General features: G+C 48.2%; 1 protein-coding gene across 1 annotated transcript in view; it reads right to left on the bottom strand.

Moving 5' to 3' along the window:
• Positions 1-2,401: 2,401 nt before the first annotated feature.
• Positions 2,402-23,671, bottom strand: part of GYS2 (glycogen synthase 2) — a 234,890-nt gene continuing 213,620 nt past the window's right edge. The window contains exons 15-16 of the mRNA XM_073649487.1: positions 20,816-20,896; positions 2,402-2,728 (exon numbers count right to left, since the gene is read on the bottom strand). Of these exons, the coding sequence (XP_073505588.1) occupies positions 2,507-2,728; positions 20,816-20,896 (303 nt within the window). The 3' untranslated portion in view covers positions 2,402-2,506. The remainder of the gene's footprint in view (positions 2,729-20,815; positions 20,897-23,671) is intronic.

Raw genomic sequence — 23,671 nt, 5'->3', positions numbered from 1 at the left:
ACGTGACATGACCCCCCCCCCCCCTCCTGGCAACGTGACATGACCCCCCCCCCCCTCCTCACTCCTGGCAACGTGACATGACCCCCCCCCCCTCCTCACTCCTGGGGACGTGACATGACCCCCCCCCTCCTCACTCCTGGGGACGTGACATGACCCCCCCCCCCCCCTCCTCACTCCTGGCAACGTGACATGACCCCCCCCCCCCTCCTCACTCCTGTGGACGGGACTTGCCCCCCCCCCTCCTCACTCCTTGGGACGTGACATGACCCCCCCCTCTCCTCACTCCTGGGGACGTGACATGACCCCCCCCTCTCCTCACTCCTGGGGACGTGACATGACCCCCCCCCTCCTCACTCCTGGGGACGTGACATGACCCCCCCCCTCCTCACTCCTGGGGACGTGACATGACCCCCCCCCCTCCTCACTCCTGGGGACGTGACATGACCCCCCCCCTCCTCACTCCTGGGGACGTGACATGACCCCCCCCCCCCTCATCACTCCTGTGGACGGGACTTGCCCCCCCCCCTCCTCACTCCTGGGGACGTGACATGACCCCCCCACACTCCTCACTCCTGGGGACGTGACATGACCCCCCCCCCCCTCCTCACTCCTGGGGACGTGACATGACCCCCCCCCCCCTCCTCACTCCTGGGGACGTGACATGACCCCCCCCCCCTCCTCACTCCTGGGGACGTGACATGACCCCCCCCCTCCTCACTCCTGGGGACGTGACATGACCCCCCCCCCCCCTCCTCACTCCTGGCAACGTGACATGACCCCCCCCCCCTCCTCACTCCTGTGGACGGGACTTGCCCCCCCCCCTCCTCACTCCTTGGGACGTGACATGACCCCCCCCTCTCCTCACTCCTGGGGACGTGACATGACCCCCCCCTCTCCTCACTCCTGGGGACGTGACATGACCCCCCCCCTCCTCACTCCTGGGGACGTGACATGACCCCCCCCCTCCTCACTCCTGGGGACGTGACATGACCCCCCCCCCTCCTCACTCCTGGGGACGTGACATGACCCCCCCCCTCCTCACTCCTGGGGACGTGACATGACCCCCCCCCCCCTCATCACTCCTGTGGACGTGACATGACCCCCCCCTCTCCTCACTCCTGGGGACGTGACATGACCCCCCCACACTCCTCACTCCTGGGGACGTGACATGACCCCCCCCCCCCTCCTCACTCCTGGGGACGTGACATGACCCCCCCCCCCCTCCTCACTCCTGGGGACGTGACATGACCCCCCCCCCCCCTCCTCACTCCTGGGGACGGGACTTGCCCCCCCCCCTCCTCACTCCTGGGGACGGGACTTGCCCCCCCCCCCCTCCTCACTCCTGGGGACGGGACTTGCCCCCCCCTCCTCACTCCTGGGGATGGGACTTGCCCCCCCCCCCCTCACTCCTGGGGACGTGACATGACCCCCTCTTGACTCCTGGGGACGGGACTTGCCCCCCCCTCCTCACTCCTGGGGACGGGACTTGCCCCCCCCACCTCCTCACTCCTGGGGACGGGACTTGCCTCCCCCCCTCTTCACTCCTGGGGACGGGACTTGCCCCCCCCCCTCCCTCCTGGGGACGGGACTTGCCCCCCCCCCTCCCTCACTCCTGGGGACGGGACTTGCCCCCCCCCTCCTCACTCCTGGGGACGGGACTTGCCCCCCCCTCCTCACTCATGGGGATGGGACTTGCCCCCCCTCTTCACTCCTGGGGACGGGACTTTCCCCCCCTCTCACTCCTGGGGATGGGACTTGCCCCCCCCCCCTTGTCACTCCTGGGGATGGGACTTGCCCCCCCCCTTGTCACTCCTGGGGATGGGACTTGCCCCCCCCCCCTCCTTGTCACTCCTGGGGATGGGACTTGCCCCCCCCCCTCCTCACTCCTGGGGACAGGACTTGCCCCCCCCCTCCTCACTCCTGGGGACGGGACTTGCCCCCCCCCCTCACTCCTGGGGACGGGACTTGCCCCCCCCCTCCTCACTCCTGGGGATGGGACTTGCCCCCCCCTCCTCACTCCTGGGGACGGGACTTGCCCCCCCCCCCCCACTCCTGGGGACGTGACATGACCCCCTCTTGACTCCTGGGGACGGGACTTGCCCCCCCCTCCTCACTCCTGGGGACGGGACTTGCCCCCCCCACCTCCTCACTCCTGGGGACGGGACTTGCCTCCCCCCCTCTTCACTCCTGGGGACGGGACTTGCCCCCCCCCTCCCTCACTCCTGGGGATGGGACTTGCCCCCCCCCCTCCTCACTCCTGGGGACGGGACTTGCCCCCCCCCCCCCTCACTCTTGGACCTAGGACCTTTGTCACAGCAGCTTTGGATGTGACTGGAGTCGTGTTCCGTTTCTCCCTGCTATCCAGAATAACGTAGACGCATAAGATGAAAGCGAAGAAGGTTTAACTATTTCACTACCAGAAGCACATCAGCATAATCTGTATCCTACAGGAGCCACTATCAGCCCTACCACCGGGGGGCGGCCTCGCTCCACTACACGGAACATGTCAGTTCCTATATTCGCCATGTTTCTTCTTTCCACGAGACACCGAACCGAGGGTGAATGTGGACTTGATGTTCTGGCGATCCCGCTCTGCCTCCTCGTCCTCATCGTAGCGCTCACCATCCTCCTCCTCGTCTTCATCTTCACTTTCATGTGGGCTGGAAGGCTGTGACACTGATGGGGAAGGGGGCACCGAGGACGGTCTGGGGTACCGGAATCCATCCGTCTACAGGGAACAGACAACATATCAGTTACAGGGACAGCGACCATCAGATATGGTGGGATGACGTACGGGGAGCCTAGTAATGGCTGATAACAGGGAGTAATAGATTGTAGCCTCCTGTCCTACAGTCACCTCCCCCAGTAATGGCTGATAACAGGGAGTAATAGATTGTAGCCTCCTGTCCTACAGTCACCTCCCCCAGTAATGGCTGATAACAGGGAGTAATAGATTGTAGCCTCCTGTCCTACAGTCACCTCCCCCAGTAATGGCTGATAACAGAGAGTAATAGATTGTAGTCTCCTGTCCTTTAGTCACCTCCCCCAGTAATGGCTGATAAAGGAGTAATAGTGTATTCTCTTATGTATAGCACAGTCCCTTAGTATATAATGTACTCACTTATTATGTGTAGCACAGTCCCTTAGTATATAATGTACTCACTTATTATGTATAGCACAGTCCCTTAGTATATAATGTACTCACTTATTATGTATAGCACAGTCCCTTAGTATATAATGTACTCACTTATTATGTATAGCACAGTCCCTTAGTATATAATGTACTCACTTATTATGTATAGCACAGTCCCTTAGTATATAATGTACTTACTTATTATGTGTAGCACAGTCCCTTAGTATATAGTGTGCTCACTTATGTATAGCACAGTGCCTTAGTATATAATGTACTCACTTATTATGTATAGCACAGTCCTTTAGTATATAATGTACTCACTTATTATGTGTAGCACAGTCCCTTAGTATATAATGTACTCACTTATTATGTGTAGCACAGTCCCTTAGTATATAGTGTACTCACTTATGTATAGCACAGTGCTTTAGTATATAATGTACTCACTTATTATGTATAGCACAGTGCCTTAGCATATAGTGTACTCACTTATTATGTATAGCACAGTCCCTTAGTATATAATGTACTCACTTATTATGTGTAGCACAGTCCCTTAGTATATAGTGTACTCACTTATTATGTATAGCACAGTCCCTTAGTATATAATGTACTCACTTATTATGTGTAGCACAGTCCCTTAGTATATAGTGTACTCACTTATTATGTATAGCACAGTGCCTTAATATTTAATGTACTCACTTATTATGTGCAGCACAGTCCCTTAGTATATAGTGTACTCACTTATGTGTAGCACAGTCCCTTAGTATATAGTGTACTCACTTATTATGTATAGCACAGTCCCTTAGTATATTGTGTACTCAATTATTATGTATAGCACAGTCCCTTAGTATATAGTGTACTCACTTATTATGTATAGCACAGTCCCTTAGTATATAGTGTACTCATTATGTATAGCACAGTGCCTTAGCATATAGTGTACTCACTTATTATGTATAGCACAGTGCCTTAGCATATAGTGTACTCACTTATGTATAGCACAGTCCCTTAGTATATAATGTACTCACTTATTATGTATAGCACAGTGCCTTAGTATATAGTGTACTCACTTATTATGTGTAGCACAGTCCCTTAGTATATAATGTACTCACTTATTATGTGTAGCACAGTGCCTTAGTATATAGTGTACTCACTTATTATGTATAGCACAGTGCCTTAGTATATAGTGTACTCACTTATTATGTGTAGCACAGTGCCTTAGTATATAGTGTACTCGCTTATTATGTATAGCACAGTCCCTCAGTATATAGTGTACTCACTTATGTGTAGCACAGTGCCTTAGTATATAGTGTACTCACTTATTATGTGCAGCACAGTGCCTTAGTATATAGTGTACTCACTTATTATGTGTAGCACAGTCCCTTAGTATATAGTGTACTCACTTATTATGTATAGCACAGTCCCTTAGTATATAGTGTACTCACTTATTATGTATAGCACAGTCCCTTAGTATATAGTGTACTCACTTATTATGTATAGCACAGTCCCTTAGTATATAGTGTACTCACTTATTATGTATAGCACAGTCCCTTAGTATATAATGTACTCGCTTATTATGTGTAGCACAGTCCCTTAGTATATAGTGTACTCACTTATTATGTATAGCACAGTGCCTTAGTATATAGTGTACTCACTTATGTGTAGCACAGTGCCTTAGTATATAGTGTACTCACTTATTATGTGTAGCACAGTGCCTTAGTATATAGTGCACTCGCTTATTATGTATAGCACAGTCCCTCAGTATATAATGTACTCACTTATTATGTATAGCACAGTCCCTTAGTATATAATGTACTCGCTTATTATGTGTAGCACAGTCCCTTAGTATATAGTGTACTCACTTATTATGTATAGCACAGTGCCTTAGTATATAGTGTACTCACTTATGTATAGCACAGTGCCTTAGTATATAGTGTACTCACTTATGTATAGCACAGTCCCTCAGTATATAGTGTACTCACTTATGTGTAGCACAGTGCCTTAGTATATAGTGTACTCACTTATTATGTGTAGCACAGTGCCTTAGTATATAGTGCACTCGCTTATTATGTATAGCACAGTCCCTCAGTATATAATGTACTCACTTATTATGTGTAGCACAGTCCCTTAGTATATAGTGTACTCACTTATTATGTATAGCACAGTCCCTTAGTATATAGTGTACTCACTTATTATGTATAGCACAGTCCCTTAGTATATAGTGTACTCACTTATTATGTATAGCACAGTCCCTTAGTATATAGTGTACTCACTTATTATGTATAGCACAGTCCCTTAGTATATAGTGTACTCACTTATTATGTATAGCACAGTCCCTTAGTATATAATGTACTCACTTATTATGTATAGCACAGTCCCTTAGTATATAATGTACTCGCTTATTATGTGTAGCACAGACCCTTAGTATATAGTGTACTCACTTATTATGTATAGCACAGTGCCTTAGTATATAGTGTACTCACTTATGTGTAGCACAGTGCCTTAGTATATAGTGTACTCGCTTATTATGTATAGCACAGTCCCTCAGTATATAGTGTACTCACTTATTATGTGTAGCACAGTGCCTTAGTATATAGTGTACTCACTTATTATGTGCAGCACAGTCCCTTAGTATATAGTGTACTCACTTATGTGTAGCACAGTCCCTTAGTATATAGTGTACTCACTTATTATGTATAGCACAGTCCCTTAGTATATTGTGTACTCAATTATTATGTATAGCACAGTCCCTTAGTATATAGTGTACTCACTTATTATGTATAGCACAGTCCCTTAGTATATAGTGTACTCACTTATTATGTATAGCACAGTCCCTTAGTATATAGTGTACTCACTTATTATGTATAGCACAGTCCCTTAGTATATAGTGTACTCACTTATTATGTATAGCACAGTCCCTTAGTATATAGTGTACTCACTTATTATGTATAGCACAGTCCCTTAGTATATAGTGTACTCACTTATTATGTGCAGCACAGTGCCTTAGCATATAGTGTACTCACTTATTGTGTAGCACAGTGCCTTAGTATATAGTGTACTCACTTATGTGTAGCACAGTGCCTTAGTATATAGTGTACTCACTTATTATGTGTGGCACAGTGCCTTAGTATATAGTGTACTCACTTATTATGTGTAGCACAGTGCCTTAGTATATAGTGTACTCACTTATCATGTGCAGCACAGTGCCTTAGTATATAGTGTACTCACTTATTGTGTAGCACAGTGCCTTAGTATATAGTGTACTCACTTATTATGTGTAGCACAGTGCCTTAGTATATAGTGTACTCACTTATTATGTGTAGCACAGTGCCTTAGTATATAGTGTACTCATTTATTATGTGTAGCACAGTGCCTTAGTATATAGTGTACTCACTTATTGTGTATAGCACAGTGCCTTAGTATATAGTGTACTCACTTATTATGTATAGCACAGTCCCTTAGTATATAGTGTACTCACTTATTATGTGTAGCACAGTGCCTTAGTATATAGTGTACTCACTTATTATGTGTAGCACAGTCCCTTAGTATATAGTGTACTCGCTAAATTTTTGAGGAAATCCAGGGGTGCGTCTTATAGTCCAAATGTATATGGGTGGTGGGGCGGGGGTTGTGGGGGAGTGGGGCACAGGAGGCAAAAGCGGTCAGTTTGCCTGCTATTGAAGTCCATGAATATTCACTACAACTCACTCCCATGGGCGTGGGGAGTTGTGATTATTCATGCACTTTAATAGCAGGCTCACTGACCGGTGGCCGCTGCAGGAGCTGCGCTGCGGGTACAGTGTGAGCACTATTAGGAAGAATGAATGGTCACTGCTTCCCACGCACACAGTCCCGGCGTGGGGAGCAATGACTATTCCGTCACGGCATCTCACAGTGTGAGGGCGTATGGCGGTGACACCATGAGCGTCTCACACTGTGAGATCAGTGCTGGCAGCAGAGCAGGGCGCAGCCCTGGAGAACAGCGAACAAAGGTGAGTAGAAGTGGGTTTTTTGTGTGCAGGATGGGGGGTGCCAGGCATACCAGAAAGAGGGCTAAAGGGTGCCAGGCATACCAGGAACAGGGATGAAGGGGGCCAGGCATACCAGGAAGAGGGAAGAGGTGGGCCATGCATACCAGAATGAGGGGTGCCAAGCCTACCAGGAAGAGGGGTGAGGGAAGAGGTGGGCCATGCATACCAGGATGAGGAGTGCCAAGCATACCAGGAAGAGGAATGAGGGATGCCAGACATACCAGGAAGAGGGATGAGTGAAGAGGTGAGCCATGCATACCAGGAAGAGGGGTGAGGTGGGCCATGCATACCAGGATGAGGAGTGCCAAGCATACCAGGAAGAGGGATGAGGGAGGCCAGACATACCAGGAAAAGGGATGAGGGAAGAGGTGGGCCATGCATACCAGGAAGAGGGATGAGGGGTGCCAGGCATATAAGGAAGAGGGATTGGGGGGGTTCCATGCATACCAGGAAGAGGGATGAAGGATGTCAGGCATACCAGGAAGAGGGATGAGGAAGGCCAGGCATACCAGGAAGAGGGATGAAGGAAGAGGTGGGCCATGCATAGCAGGATGAGTGTTGCCATGCATACCAGGATTGGGGGTGAGGGGGGCCAGGCATACCAGGAAGAGGGATGAGGGGGGCCAGGCATACCAGGAAGAGGGATGAGGGGGGGGGGCAGGCATACCAGGAAGAGGGATGAGGAGGGCCAGGCATACCAGGATGAGGGGTGCCAAGTATACCAAGAAGAGGGATGAGGGGAGCCAGGCATACCAGGAAGAGGGATAAGGGGGGCCATGCATATCAGGATGAGAGATGAAGGGTGCCATGCATACCAGGATAAGGGGGGGCATGCAAACCAGGAAGACGGATGAGGGGGGGCAGGCGTACCAGGAAGAGGGATGAGGGGTGCCAAACATACCAGGAAGAGGGATGAGGGGTGCCATGGATACTAGGAAGAGGGATGAGTGAAGAGGTGAGCCATGCATACCAGGATTGGGGTTGAGGGAGCCATGCATACCAGGAAGAGGGACAGGGTGTTCCATGCATACCAGGAAGAGGGGTGAGGGGTGCCATGCATACCAGGAAGAGAGACGGGGTGTTCCATGCATACCAGGAAGAGGGATGAGGGGTGCCAGGTATACCAGGAAGAGGGATGGGGGGTTCCATGCATACCAGGAAGAACGACGAGGGGTTCCATGCATACCAGGTAGAGGGAAGAGGTGGGCCTTGCATACCAGGAAGAGGGATGAGGAAAGCAAGGCATACCAGGAAGAATGATGAGGGATGAGGTGGACCATGCATACCAGGAAGAGGGATGAGGAGGGCTAGACATACCAGGATTGGGGATGAGGGGGGCCATGAATACCAGGAAGAGGGATGAGGGGTGCCAAGCACACAAGGAAGAGGGATGTGTACTTACTTATGTATAGCACAGTCCCTTAGTATATAGTGTACTCACTTATGTATAGCACAGTCCATTAGTATATAGTGTACTCACTTATGTATAGTGCCGTGCCTTATTATATAGTGTACTCACTTATGTATAGCATAGTCTCTTAGTATATAGTGTACTCACTTATTGTGTATAGCACACTCTCTTAGTATATAGTGTACTCACTTATTATCTATAGCACAGTCCCTTAGTATATAGTGTACTCACTTGTTATGTATAGCATAGTCCCTTACTATATAGTGTACTCATTTTTTATGTATAGCACAGCTCCTTAGTATATAGTGTACTCAGTTATTATCTATAGCACAGTCCCTTAGTATATATTGTACTCACTTATTATTTATAGCATAATCTCTTAGTATATAGTGTACTCACTTATGTATATCATAGTCTTTTAGTATTAAGTGTACTCACTTATTACGTATAGTGCCGTGCCTTACTAAATAGTGTACTCACTTATTATCTATAGCATAGTCCCTTAGATTATAGTGAACTCACTTATTATGTATAGCACAGTCCCTTAGTATATAGTGTCCTCGCTTATTATGTATAGCACAGTCCCTTAGTATATATTGTACTCACTTATTATGTATAGCACAGTCCCTTAGTATATATTGTGCTCACTTATTATTTATAGCATAATCTCTTAGTATATAGTATACTCACTTATTATGTATAGCATAGTCTTTTAGTATATAGTGTACTCACTTATTATGTATAGCACAGTGCCTTAGTATATAGTGTACTCACTTATTATCTATAGCAGAGTCCCTTAGATTATAGTGAACTCACTTATTATGTATAGCTTAGTCTCTTAGTGTATAGTGTACTCATTTATGTATAGCACAGTTCCTTAGTATATAATATACTCACTTATTATCTATAGCACAGTCCCTTAGTATATACAAAGCATTGTGAAAGTATTTGGCCCCCTTGAACTTTTCTACCTTTTGCCACATTTCTGGCTTCAAACATAAAGATATAAAATTCTATTTTTTTTGGGTAAGAATCAACAACAAGTGGGACACAATCGTGAAGTGGAACGAAATTTATTGCATATTTTAAACTTTTTAAAAAAACTGAAAAGTGGGGCGTGCAGTATTATTCGGCCCCCTTGAGTTAATAGTTTGTAGCGCCACCTCTGGCTGCGATTACAGCTGCACGTCTTTTGGGGTATGTCTCTATCAGTTTTGCACATCGAGAGGCTGAAATTCTTGCCCATTCTTCCTTCCATCGAGCTCAGTGAGGTTGGATGGAGGGCGTTTGTGAGCAGCAGTTTTCAGCTCTTTCCACAGATTCTCGATTGTATTCGGGTCTGGACTTTGACTTGGCCATTCTAACACCTGGATACGTTTATTTTTGAACCATTCCATTGTAGATTTTGCTTTATGTTTGGGATCATTGTCTTGTTGGAAGATAAATCTCCGTCCCAGTCTCAGTTCTTTTGCAGACTCCAAGAGGTTTTCTTCCAGAATGGTCCTGTATTTGGCTCCGTCCATCTTCCCATCGATTTTAACCATCTTCCCTGTCCCTGCTGAAGAAAATCAGGCCCAAACCATGATGCTCCCACCACCATGTTTGACTGTGGGGATGGTGTTTTGCGGGTGATGAGCTGTGTTGCTTTTACGCCAAACATATCGTTTTTCATTGTGGCCAAAAAGTTTGATTTTGGTTTCATCTGACCAGAGCACCTTATTCCACATGTTTGGTGTCTCCCAGGTGGCTTGTGGCAAACTTCAAACGAGACTTTTTATGGATATCTTTGAGAAATGGCTTTCTTCTTGCCACTCTTCCATAAAGGCCAGATTTGTGCAGTGTACGACTGATTGTTGTCCTATGGACAGACTCTCCCACCTCAGCTGTAGATCTCTGCAGTTCATCCAGAGTGATCATGGGCCTTTTGGCTGCATCTCTGATCAGTCTTCTCCTTGATCAAGATGAAAGTTTAGAGGGACGGCCGGGTCTTGGTAGATTTGCAGTGGTCTGATACTCCTTCCATTTCAATATGATCGCTTGCACAGTGCTCCTTGAGATGTTTAAAACTTGGGAAATATTTTTGTGCCCAAATCCGGCTTTAAACTTCGCCACAACAGTATCTTGCACCTGCCTGGTGTGTTCCTTGTCTTCATGATGCTCTCTGCACTTGAAACAGAACCCTGAGACTATCACAGAGCAGAGACCCCTGAGACTATCACAGAGCAGAGACCCCTGAGACTATCACAGAGCAGAGACCCCTGAGACTATCACAGAGCAGAGACCCCTGAGGCTATCACAGAGCAGAGACCCCTGAGACTATCACAGAGCAGAGACCCCTGAGACTATCACAGAGCAGAGACCCCTGAGACTATCACAGAGCAGAGACCCCTGAGGCTATCACAGAGCAGAGACCCCTGAGGCTATCACAGAGCAGAGACCCCTGAGGCTATCACAGAGCAGAGACCCCTGAGGCTATCACAGAGCAGAGACCCCTGAGGCTATCACAGAGCAGAGACCCCTGAGGCTATCACAGAGCAGAGACCCCTGAGGCTATCACAGAGCAGAGACCCCTGAGGCTATCACAGAGCAGAGACCCCTGAGGCTATCACAGAGCAGAGACCCCTGAGGCTATCACAGAGCAGAGACCCCTGAGGCTATCACAGAGCAGAGACCCCTGAGGCTATCACAGAGCAGAGACCCCTGAGGCTATCACAGAGCAGAGACCCCTGAGGCTATCACAGAGCAGAGACCCCTGAGACTATCACAGAGCAGAGACCCCCTGAGACTCACAGAGCAGAGACCCCTGAGGCTATCACAGAGCAGAGACCCCTGAGGCTATCACAGAGCAGAGACCCCTGAGGCTATCACAGAGCAGAGACCCCTGAGGCTATCACAGAGCAGAGACCCCCTGAGACTCACAGAGCAGGTACATTTATACCGAGACTGGATTACACACAGGTGGATCCTATGTATCATCACCGGTCATTTAGGAGAACATTGGATCCTTCAGAGATCCGCACTGAACTTCTGCACTGAAAGTAAAGGGGAACTAATAATATTGCACGCCCCACTGTTCAGTTTTTAATTTGTTAAAGTTTAAAATATCCAATAAATTTGGTTCCACTTCACGATTGTGTCCCACTTGTTGTTGATTCTTCCCCCAAAAATTAGAATTTTATATCTTTTTATATTTGAAGCCAGAAATGTGGCAAAAGGTAGAAAAGTTCAAGGGGGCCAAATACTTTCACAATGCACTGTAGCGTACTCACTTATTATGTATAGCATAGTCTTTTAGTATATAGTCTACTCACTTATTACGTATAGTGCCATGCCTTAGTATATAGTGTAGTCACTTATTATGTATAGCACAGTCCATTAGTATATAGTGTACTCACTTATTATGTATAGCACAGTCCCTTAGTATATACTATACTCACTTAATATCTATAGCACAGTCCCTTAGTATATAGTGTACTCACTTATTATGTATAGCACAGTCCTTTAGTATATAGTGTACTCACTTATTATGTATAGCACAGTCCCTTAGTATATTGTGCACTCACTTATTGTGTATAGCACAGTGCCTTAGTATATAGTGTACTCACTTATTATGTATAGCACAGTCCCTTAGTATATAGTGTACTCACTTATTATATATAGCACAGTCCTTTAGTATATAGTTACTCACTTATTATGTAAAGCACAGTGCCTTAGTAAATAGTGTGCTCACTTATGTATAGCACAGTGCCTAAGTATATAGAGTACTCACTTGTTATGTATAGCATAGTCCCTTGGTATATAGTGTACTCAATTATTATGTATAGCATAGTCCCTTAGTATATAGTGTACTCAATTATTATGTATAGAACGGTCTCTTAGTATATAGTGTACTCACTTATTTTCTATAGCACAGTTCTTTAGTATACAGTGTACTCACTTAATATGTATAGCATCGTCTCTTAGTGTATAGTGTACTCACTTATGTATAGCACAGTGCCTAAGTATATAGAGTACTCACTTATTATGTATAGCATAGTCTCTTAGTTTCTTAGTATATAGTTTACTCACTTATTATGCATAGTGCCATCCTTTAGAATATGATGTACTCACTTATTATGTATAGCACAGTCCCTTAGTATATACTATACTCACTTAATATCTATAGCACAGTCCCTTAGTATATAGTGTACTCAGTTATTATGTATAGCATAGTCTTAGTATATAGTGTACTCACTTATTATGTATAGCACAGTCCCTCAGTATATAATATACTCACTTATTAGTTATAGCACAGTCCTTTAGAATATAGTGTACTCACTTATTATCTATAGCACAGTCCCTTAGTATATAGTGTACTCACTTATTATCTATAGCATAATCTTAGTATATAGTGTACTTACTTGTTATGTATAGCATAGTCTTTAAGAATATAGTGTACTCACTTATTACGTATAGTGCCGTGCCTTAGTAAATAGTGTACTCACTTATTATCTATAGCAGAGTCCCTTAGATTATAGTGAATTCACTTATTATGTATAGCACGGTCTCTTAGTATATAGTGTACTCCCTTATTATGTATAGCACAGTCTCTTAGTATATAGTGTACTCACTTATTTTCTACAGCACAGTCCCTTAGTATATGGTGCACTCGCTTATTATGTATAGCACAGTCCCTTAGTATAAAGTGTACTCACTTATTATATATAGCACAGTGCCTTAGTATACAGTGCCTACAAGTAGTATTCAACCCCCTGCAGATTTAGCTGGTTTGATAAGATGCAAATAAGTTAGAGCCTTCAAACTGCAAGCGAGAGTAGGTTTTATGAACAGAAGCATAAATCTTACAAACCAAAAAGTTATGTTGCTCAGTTGAATTTTATTAAATTTTAAACATAAAAGTGTGGGTCAATTATTATTCAACCCCTATGTTTAATATTTTGTGGAATAACCCTTGTTTGCAATTACAGCTAATAGTCGTCTTTTATAAGACCTGATCAGGCCGGCACAGGTCTGTGGAGTTATCTTGGCCCACTCCTCCATGCAGATCTTCTCCAAGTTATCTAGGTTCTTTGGGTGTCTCATGTGGACTTTATTCTTGAGCTCCTTCCACAAGTTTTCAATTGGGTTAAGGTCAGGAGACTGACTAGGCCACTCCAACACCTTGACTTTTTCCCTATTGAACCAGGCCTTGGTTTTCTTGGCTGTGTGCTTTGGGTCGTTGTCTTGTTGGAAGATGAAATTACGACCCATCTTAAGATCCTTGATGGAGGAGCGGAGGTTCTTGGCCAAAATCTCCAGGTAGGCCGTGCTATCCATCTTCCCATGGATGCGGACCAGATGGCCAGGCCCCTTGGCAAGGAAACAGCCCCACAGCATGATGCTGCCACCACCATGCTTGACTGTAGGGATGGTATTCTTGGGGTCGTATGCAGTGCCATCCAGTCTCCAAACGTCACGTGTGTGGTTGGCACCAAAGATCTCGATCTTGGTCTCATCAGACCATAGAACCTTGAACCAGTCTGTCTCAGAGTCCTCCAAGTGATCATGAGCAAACTGTAGACGAGCCTTGACATGACGCTTTGAAAGTAAAGGTACCTTACGGGCTCGTCTGGAACGGAGACCATTGCGGTGGAGTACGTTACTTATGGTATTGACTGAAACCAATGTCCCCACTGCCATGAGATCTTCCCGGAGCTCCTTCCTTGTTGTCCTTGGGTTAGCCTTGACTCTTCGGACAAGCCTGGCCTCGGCACGGGAGGACACTTTCAAAGGCTGTCCTGGCCGTGGAAGGCTAACAGTAGTTCCATAAGCCTTCCACTTACGGATGATGCTCCCAACAGTGGAGACAGGTAGGCCCAACTCCTTGGAAAGGGTTTTGTACCCCTTGCCAGCCTTGTGACCCTCCACGATCTTGTCTCTGATGGCCTTGGAATGCTCCTTTGTTTTTCCCATGTTGACCATGTCTGAGTGCTGTTCACAAGTTTGGGGAGGGTCTTAAATAGTCAGAAAAGGCTGGCAAAAGAGATCTTTAATCCACACATGTGAAGCTCATTATTCTTGGTGCCTGAACTACTTCTTAATACTTTAGGGGGACCAAACAGAATTCTTGTGGTTTGAGGGGTTGAATAATAAATGACACTCTGAATTAACTTTTAACGTTTTAAAAAAAAAAACAAAAACAAAATTTGCTGCAGAGCATTTCCCACTTCCAGGCTGATCTACAGTAGAAATGTCACAATGCCAAGTTAATTCCGCATGTGTCAACCAGCTAAATCTGCAGGGGGTTGAATACTACTTGTAGGCACTGTATAGTGTACTCACTTATGTATAGCACATTGCCTTAGTATATAGTTTACTCACTTATGTATAGCACAGTCAGTTAGTATATAGTGTAGTCACTTATTATCTATAGCACACTCCCTTAGTATATAGTGTACTCACTTATTATGTATAGCACAGTCCCTTAGTATATAGTGTACTCACTTATTATGTATAGCACAGTCCCTTAGTATATAATGTACTCACTTATTATGTATAGCACAGTCCCTTAGTATATAGTGTACTCACTTATGTGTAGCACAGTCCCTTAGTATATAATGTACTCACTTATTATGTATAGCACAGTCCCTTAGTATATAGTGTACTCAATTATTATGTATAGCACAGTGGCTTAGTATATAATGTACTCACTTATGTGTAGCACAGTCCCTTAGTATATAGTGTACTCACTTATTATGTATAGCACAGTCTCTTACTATATAGTGTACTCACTTATTATCTATAGCATAGCCCCTTAGTATATAGTGTATTCACTTATGTATAGCACAGTCCCTTAGTATATAATGTACTGACGCATTATGTATAGCATAGGCCCTTAGTATATAGTGTACTCACTTATTATGTATAGTGCTGTCTCTTAGTATATAGTGTACTCACTTATTATGTATAGCATAGTCCCTTAGTATAGCGTGTACTCACTTATTATGTATAGCATAGTCCCTCAGTATATAGTGTACTGTCATAGAAATATAAAAGATTTCTCCCAAACCGCTCCCCCCCCCCCCCTCTTCTCTTATAAACCATCTGTCAGAGTAGAAAAGCTGGCAATCTACAGAGCTGTCTCTATGCAAATTAGCACACACAGGAGAAGTGGCTAATAGGCAAATGCTAGTACAAAGGGAGCTTCAAACTTATCTACTATATAATTGTCTTATCCCGTCCGTCTGTCTGTCTGTCTGTCCTGGAAATCCCGCGTCGCTCATTGGTCCGGCAGCGGCCAATCAGCGCCGCGGGATTTCTGAAAAAAGATGGCGGCCGTTAGCTGCTCATCTGGCGGACGGAGGTCAGCGGCGATGCAGCCGGGAGATGAGCGGCGCTAGCAGCACAACTACCCCGACCGGCGCCGCTGACCTCCATGCGGCTAACGTCGGAAGATCAGCGGCTTGGCCCGCTGATCTCCCGACAGCAAGTGTGAACGGAGGACCGGGGAGCGGCGCCGCCGGTCGGGATGCTTCTGCTGCGAGCAGCCGCTCATCTCCCGGCTTCTCGCAGCAGAACGAGCCGCACAGACAGTGCCGCTCCCCGGTCCTCGCTAATATGGAGCCGCACAAGCAGCGTCGCTCCCGGGCCCACACTAATACGACGCTGATTGGTCGCGGTGGCCGGACGCGACCAATGATCGAGATGGGCGGCAAATTTAAACGCCGCTCTGCTGATTGGTCGCGGTGGCCGGCGACCAATCAGCGATTTTTGGCGCCAAATTTAAACAACGTTCTGCTGATTGCGCCCGGTCGGCCGCATACATATTCTAGAATACCCGATGCGTTAAACTAGATGGTGGCCCGATTCTAACATACGAGTGTATTTTCTAGTGAAGCCAGCCCTTGACAAATATACACCTAGGTGAGAAGGATGCAGTCCCTGGCTTCAAAAGAACTCTCTCTCACCCCCAGGGCGTGCCCCATTTGCTCAACAGAAATCTGCAGTCTTGCCGGCGCCAACGCTAAATATGGAATATTGGAAGTTCCATACTCCCAGCCCCTCCGGTGAGCTGTGGCGCAAAAGTACCAGAATAACGGACCGCAGCTGTGCCATGTGTAGTCTCTAAGGAAAGGTAAATTCGTAATAAAGAATATGGCGTCACTTGCGAGCGTCTGTGATCAACCAGCAGTTATCGCAGAAGTTAGAAATTTTAATAAACATATATAGGGGCTGGAGCCCAGCCCACGTGATGTCATCATAAGGGGTGTGTGGGCAGGTCCCCCCTTCAACATAAAAGACCCAACCGAAGATGGGTCCATACTCCTTGCAGGGAGGTATATATTCTAAAAGAAAGGAGTCCCGTTCGATAACAGTCGTATTGGAGCGCCTCCCCTCCAGCTAAACTGAATCGTCTCTGCGATCCATATAGTAAGTTCTTCTTTTATCCTATTTTATTTGTGTAACTGTATATTCCGTATTGTAATGTCTAATTTTGTAAAATCTTTGTATATTTTTCATAAACACTGCCTTCCTTTTGCATTAAATATAAAATGTAGTAGTTCTGTTTCTTTTGTCCTGTAATCGTTCCTCCCCAAAGCCATATACGCTACCAGAAAGCAGGCGTCAGATCAGGCCTGTATTATATTTTAAAATTGATCGGTGGTGGCAGCGAATGATATTAATTGGGCTATCGTGAAGCTGGCAGTGACCGTACTGGGGGTGTATACACATTTTCCATGCATTGGAATCCGGTGGTGTGTACGCCATACACTCTCTGCTCGCTTGCCAATAGCTGTGTAGTGAGTAATCGGAATCGTGTTTGCGCAAATCCCTGACAATCTTGACATGTACTCACTTATTATGTATAATGTCAGGGTATCACAGAGACCACACCAGGGAGATCACACTATTTCACCATTGCCGTCACTCTGTCAGGATTTCGTAAGTGATTTACGAGCACATATATATATAGTCCCTTAGTATATAGTGTACTCACTTATGGATAGCACAGTCCCTTAGTATATAGTGTTCTCACTTATTATCTATAGCACAGTCCCCTAGTATATAGTGTACTCACTTATTATCTACAGCACAGTCTCTTAGTATATAGTGTAGTCACTTATTATGTATAGCATCGTCTCTTAGTATATAGTGTAGTCACTTATTATGTATAGCACAGTCCCTTAGTATATAGTCTTCTCACTTATTATGTATAGCACAGTCCCTTAGTATATAGTGTACTCACTTATTATGTATAGCACAGTCCTTTAGTATATAGTGTACTCACTTATTATGTATAGCACAGTCCCTTAGTATATAGTGTACTCACTTATTATGTATAGCACAGTCCTTTAGTATATAGTGTACTCACTTATGATGTATAGCACAGTCCCTTAGTATATAGTCTACTCACTTATGTATAGCGCGGCAGTGGGGACATATGGGGGGACAGGAGGGAGAAACGCAAGGGACAAGCGGGAGACAAGTAGGGACAGGCGGGAGACATATGGGGAGACAACCGGTGATAGGCGGGAGAAACATGGAAGACAAATGGGGGGGACAAGCGGGGACAAATGGGGGGACAGGAGGGAGAAACGTGGGCGACAGCCAGGAGACATATGGGGGGACAAGCTGGGGACAGCAGGAGACATATGGGGGGACATGCTGGGGACAAGTGGGGACAGGCAGGAGACATAGGGGCACAGGAGGGAGAAACGTGGGCAACAGGCAGGAGACATATGGGGGGACAGGAGGGAGAAACGCAAGGGACAAGCGGGAGACAAGTAGGGACATATGGGGACAAGCGGGAGACATATGGGGAGACAACCGGTGATAGGCGGGAGAAACATGGAAGACAAATGGGGGGACAAGCAGGGACAAATGGGGGGACAGGAGGGAGAAACGTGGGCGACAGGCAGGAGACATATGGGGGGACAAGCTGGGGACAAGTGGGGACAGGCAGGAGACATATAGAGGGACAGGCTGGGGACAAGTGAGGACAGGTAGGAGACATATGGGGGCACAGGAGGGAGAAACGCGGGGGACAGGCGGAAGACATAAGGTGGGACAAGTGGGGGACAGGCTGGGGACAAGTGGGGACAGGCAGCAGACATATGGGGGGACAAGTGGGGACAGGCAGGAGACATATGGGGGGACAAGTGGGGACAAGCAGGAGACATATGGGGGCACAGGAGGGAGAAACGCGGGGGACAGGCAGGAGACATAAGGTGGGACAAGTGGGGACATATGGGGGGACAGGCTGGGGACAAGTGGGGGCAGGTAGGTGACATATTGGGGACAGGCGGGAGGCACATGGGTAAGGTTCGGGCGACCACCGTACGTGGAGCTTCTTTCCCGGGAATTGTTCTTCTCGTTACTCCGTAAACTCCTCACATCTCTGAGGACTCAGATAAGAATTGTGTTTTTTTCTGCACGTGATCCGCAGGATGCTGCAGACCCTCGTGTGCCCCCCGGCCTCACCCTGTATTATACGCACCCATTAGGGGTTTCCGCTGACAAGCTTACTGACTGTTTCCTATTACAAGCCACAGCTCAGGGCGCGCAGCTCTGGAGGGGGCTCCCGGCTGATGCTGTGGCTTGTACGTGCTGTCGTTTTGGGATAGGGGGCGCCGGTGCTGGGACCTTGCTGCTTTTTGATGCTGCAGTGATAAATCAGTGCGGATGTAAGGGGTTGTAGTTGTGACTGGGAGGGGATGATGCTGCAGCCAGACCCCCCATCACTGCCGCTGACAACATCTCTCCTTTATTACCGAGATTTGGGGTGAGTTATGGCCGGGGGTCCGCGCCGCGCTCAGAGCAGAGTTTATGATATTATTGATCCAAGGCAATGAAATGTTATTAACTGAGAGAAGAGAAATGAGAATAGTCCGAGCAGAGAAGATGGATGTCCCCGGAGTGCGAGGGATCCCTGACGGGAAGAATCCACCAGATCACCTGAGAGAGGAGGATCCCCCACATCATCCCGAGAGGGAAGAGACCCCCAGAGTACCAGAAAGCGAAGGATCCCCCACATCATCCCGAGAGGGAGGAATCCACCAGAAGACTTGAGAGTGATGGATCCCTCACATCATCCCAAGAGGGAAGAGACCCCCAGAGTACCAAACAGCGAAGGATCCCCCACATCATCCCGAGAGGGAGGAATCCACCAGAAGACTTGAGAGTTATTGATCCCTCACATCATCCCAAGAGGGAAGAGACCCCCATAAGACTTGACAGGGTGGGATCCCAAGAAGGAGGAATCCACCAAAAAATAAATAATTACCGGTCTCCACCCAAGGGCCACGAGTAGATGCCGGCCTCCGCCCGAGGGTCACGAGTAGATGCCGGCCTCCGCCCGAGGGTCACGAGTAGATGCCGGCCTCCGCCCGAGGGTCACGAGTAGATGCCGGCCTCCGCCCGAGGGCCACGAGTAGATGCCGGCCTCCGCCCGAGGGCCACGAGTAGATGCCGGCCTCCGCCCGAGGGCCACGAGTAGATGCCGGCCTCCGCCCGAGGGCCACGAGTAGATGCCGGCCTCCGCCCGAGGGCCACGAGTAGATGCCGGCCTCCCCCCGAGGGCCACGAGAAGATGCCGGCCTCCCCCCGAGGGCCACGAGAAGATGCCGGCCTCCCCCCGAGGGCCACGAGAAGATGCCGGCCTCCCCCCGAGGGCCACGAGAAGATGCCGGCCTCCACCCGAGGGCCACGAGAAGATGCCGGCCTCCACCCGAGGGCCACGAGAAGATGCCGGCCTCCACCCGAGGGCCACGAGAAGATGCCGGCCTCCACCCGAGGGCCACGTTAGTTGATTTTCTGGGTTATATGTAGTTTGATTCATTTCATTTTTCTAGTATTAAAATTGTCAGTAAAATAAAAAAAAGGATTCAGAAATGATTTACTGGGGGCCGAGGGGCCACGTGGACTAAGTCAGCAGAGGCGATCCCCTCAGAAGAGAGAGGAGACCCCGAGAGTAATCAGCAGATAGGTCTCCGGCACGACAGCTGCTGCTGTCCCCCTAAACCCTGATGGCGGACCCCGGATGTATCACCTTGGAGGGGGGGCAGAGACTCTCACCTTCGGGGGGCAGAGACTCTCACCTTCGGGGGGCAGAGACTCTCACCTTTGGGGGGTGGCAGAGACTCTCACCTTTGGGGGGTGGCAGAGACTCTCACCTTCGGGGGGGCATAGACTATAACCTACAAGGGTGCAGAGACGTTCACCTTTGGGGTGCAGAGACGTTCACCTTGGGGGGGCAAAGACTCTCACCTTCGGGGGGGCACTTGGCTCCATCTCAAACTTCTCCGGAAACATTCTGCACAAAGCCAAATGTCTGCTATGCATATAAAACTGTGAAGGAAAGAGGCGACATCGTCACAGGAAGGGTAAATATATATATACAGGAGGAGTGGTACTGTGCAGGGTATATATACAGGAGGAGTGGTACTGTGCAGTGTATATATACAGGAGGAGCTGTACTGTGCAGTGTATATATACAGGACAGGAGGAGTGGTACTGTGCAGTGTATATATACAGGAGGAGTGGTACTGTGCAGTGTATATATACAGGACAGGAGGAGTGGTACTGTGCAGTGTATATATACAGGACAGGAGGATTGGTACTGTGCAGTGTATATATACAGGAGGAATGGTACTGTGCAGTGTATATATACAGGACAGGAGGAGTGGTACTGTGCAGTGTATATATACAGGACAGGAGGAGTGGTACTGTGCAGGGTATATATACAGGAGGAGTGGTACTGTGCAGTGTATATATACAGGAGGAGTGGTACTGTGCAGTGTATATATACAGGAGGAGTGGTGCTGTGCAGTGTATATATACAGGAGGAGTGGTACTGTGCAGTGTATATATACAGGAGGAGTGGTACTGTGCAGTGTATATATACAGGACAGGAGGAGTGGTACTGTGCAGTTAATATATACAGGACAGGTGGAGTGGTACTGTGCAGTGTATATATACAGGACAGGAGGAGTGGTACTGTGCAGTGTATATATACAGGAGGAGCTGTACTGGGCAGTGTATATATACAGGAGGAGCGGTACTGTGCAGTGTATATATACAGGAGGAGTGGTACTGTGCAGGGTATATATACAGGAGGAGTGGTACTGTGCAGTGTATATATACAGGAGGAGTGGTACTGTGCAGGGTATATATACAGGAGGAGTGGTACTGTGCAGGGTATATATACAGGACAGGAGGAGCGGTACTGTGCAGTGTATATATACAGGGGGAGCTGTACTGTGCAGTGTATATATACAGGAGGAGTGGTACTGTGCAGGGTATATATACAGGAGGAGTGGTACTGTGCAGTGTATATATACAGGACAGGAGGAGTGGTACTGTGCAGTGTATATATACAGGAGGAGCTGTACTGTGCAGTGTATATATACAGGACAGGAGGAGTGGTACTGTGCAGTGTATATATACAGGACAGGAGGAGTGGTACTGTGCAGTGTATATATACAGGAGGAGTGGTACTGTGCAGTGTATATATACAGGAGGAGTGTACTGTGCAGTGTATATATACAGGACAGGAGGAGTACTGTGCAGTGTATATATACAGGACAGGAGGAGTGGTACTATGCAGTGTATATATACAGGAGGAGTGTACTGTGCAGTGTATATATACAGGACAGGAGCCTCAACAACCGGCCCAGGAGGGAGTGAGGAGATCGGGAAGGGTGAGGAAGAATACATCCACCTGCTCCAACCCCGAGACTGTTCACCGCCAGCCCAGAGAGGGAGACCGGGGCACCCCAGGCCCCAGGAACAAGAGCCCAGCAAGATCCTGGGGGAGATGAGCTCCAGCGAGTCCACAAGTTCCTTCTCCTCCCGAGTGGTCGCCACGTTGCGAGAGTACGAGGACGCCGGCAAAGAACTAACCCAGCTGAAAGAGGAGCTGAGGGAGGCCAACAAGGAGAGACCCGCGACCTCCCAGAGGGTTAAAGCCCTCAGAGACGAGGTGGTCAGGTTAGTGCTCCTCCGGGAGGGGATTGAGAAAAGCGCAGGTCCCTTCCTGGAGAGGTTTAAGAACCAGCGGCGGTTCTCAGAAATGAAGGGGTTAAACACCTCAGGAGAACCGCCAGCCGGCGTCCTTAGTGAAGAGGAGGAGGAGGATGAAGAGGTGACTGGAGTCTCAGTTGCTGGAGCCAGTGAGGGGCAGAGCCGGAGCTCAAGTGGTCTCCCTGCAGGGCAGAGGACTCCGACAGCAGAGGCTGGAGTGTCGGGGGAGGAGGAGGAAGGAGGACTGCTGAGGGAGATCCGACTGCTGGAGTCTCCAGTGGACCTGACGCGGTTTTCCTTCGGTGAGGACAAACCTGTGGAGGAGACAGGGAAGAGGAAGAAGACGAAGACCGGAGGAGCTGCACAGGAGGTGGTGAGTTATAAGTATGTACCAATGTCTGATGTTGCACCTGCCACCTTCTGTTTAAACCCCACCAAACCTAAAGGCACGGGCTCTGCAGTGGGCTCGAGGCAGAGGCAAGGTGGGGAGAGGAGGCGGACGTCCGGCGATGCTGCCATCTGTGCGGGGAACAGTGCAGGGGGCGAGGCTGTGGAGGTACTCACAGCGCCGGACATAGGGAGTTCTGTGGAGTTTCCCACCCTGCCCTCTGCGGCTAAGCCGGTTATCACCGGGGCTGGGGGGGCAGGGAAGGATGTGAAAAACACATCAGCAAAGAACACTGGGCACACTGCTGCGACAGGGGGGCAGTGTGCCCCAGCGCCCAAAAAGGACACTAAGACCCCAAAGTCTGTGGGTGCAGGGCGGGCAGAGGTGCCGAGAAAACAGTCTGGCCAGAACAAGGACCAAAATGCTGCAGTAGGGGGGCGGGGCGCTCCAGCAGACGACCTGCAGAAAGCCAGCAGCAACCAAAGGGAAACGGGTGTGGTGCTGCAGGGAAAGGAGTCTCTGGAAGTGCTCCCCTCCCCCGGCCCAGCAGGTGTGAGTGCAGAGACACCAGACACAAGGGAGGAAGGAATGGAGGTGACTGTGGAAGGTGCAGAGAACAGCAGAGGTAATGGGGTGACAAGTAAAGAGAATAGAAATAGTGGTGCAGTGAATGATGGGAGTAATGGTGGAGCAGATGGTGAGAGTAATGGTGG

Source organism: Phyllobates terribilis, unplaced genomic scaffold (assembly GCF_046119375.1).
Source record: "Phyllobates terribilis strain yellow unplaced genomic scaffold, ASM4611937v1 Scaffold_10__3_contigs__length_209671492, whole genome shotgun sequence".
NCBI classification, from domain to species: domain Eukaryota; kingdom Metazoa; phylum Chordata; class Amphibia; order Anura; family Dendrobatidae; genus Phyllobates; species Phyllobates terribilis.
This window is presented reverse-complemented; position numbering and strand designations above follow the sequence as displayed.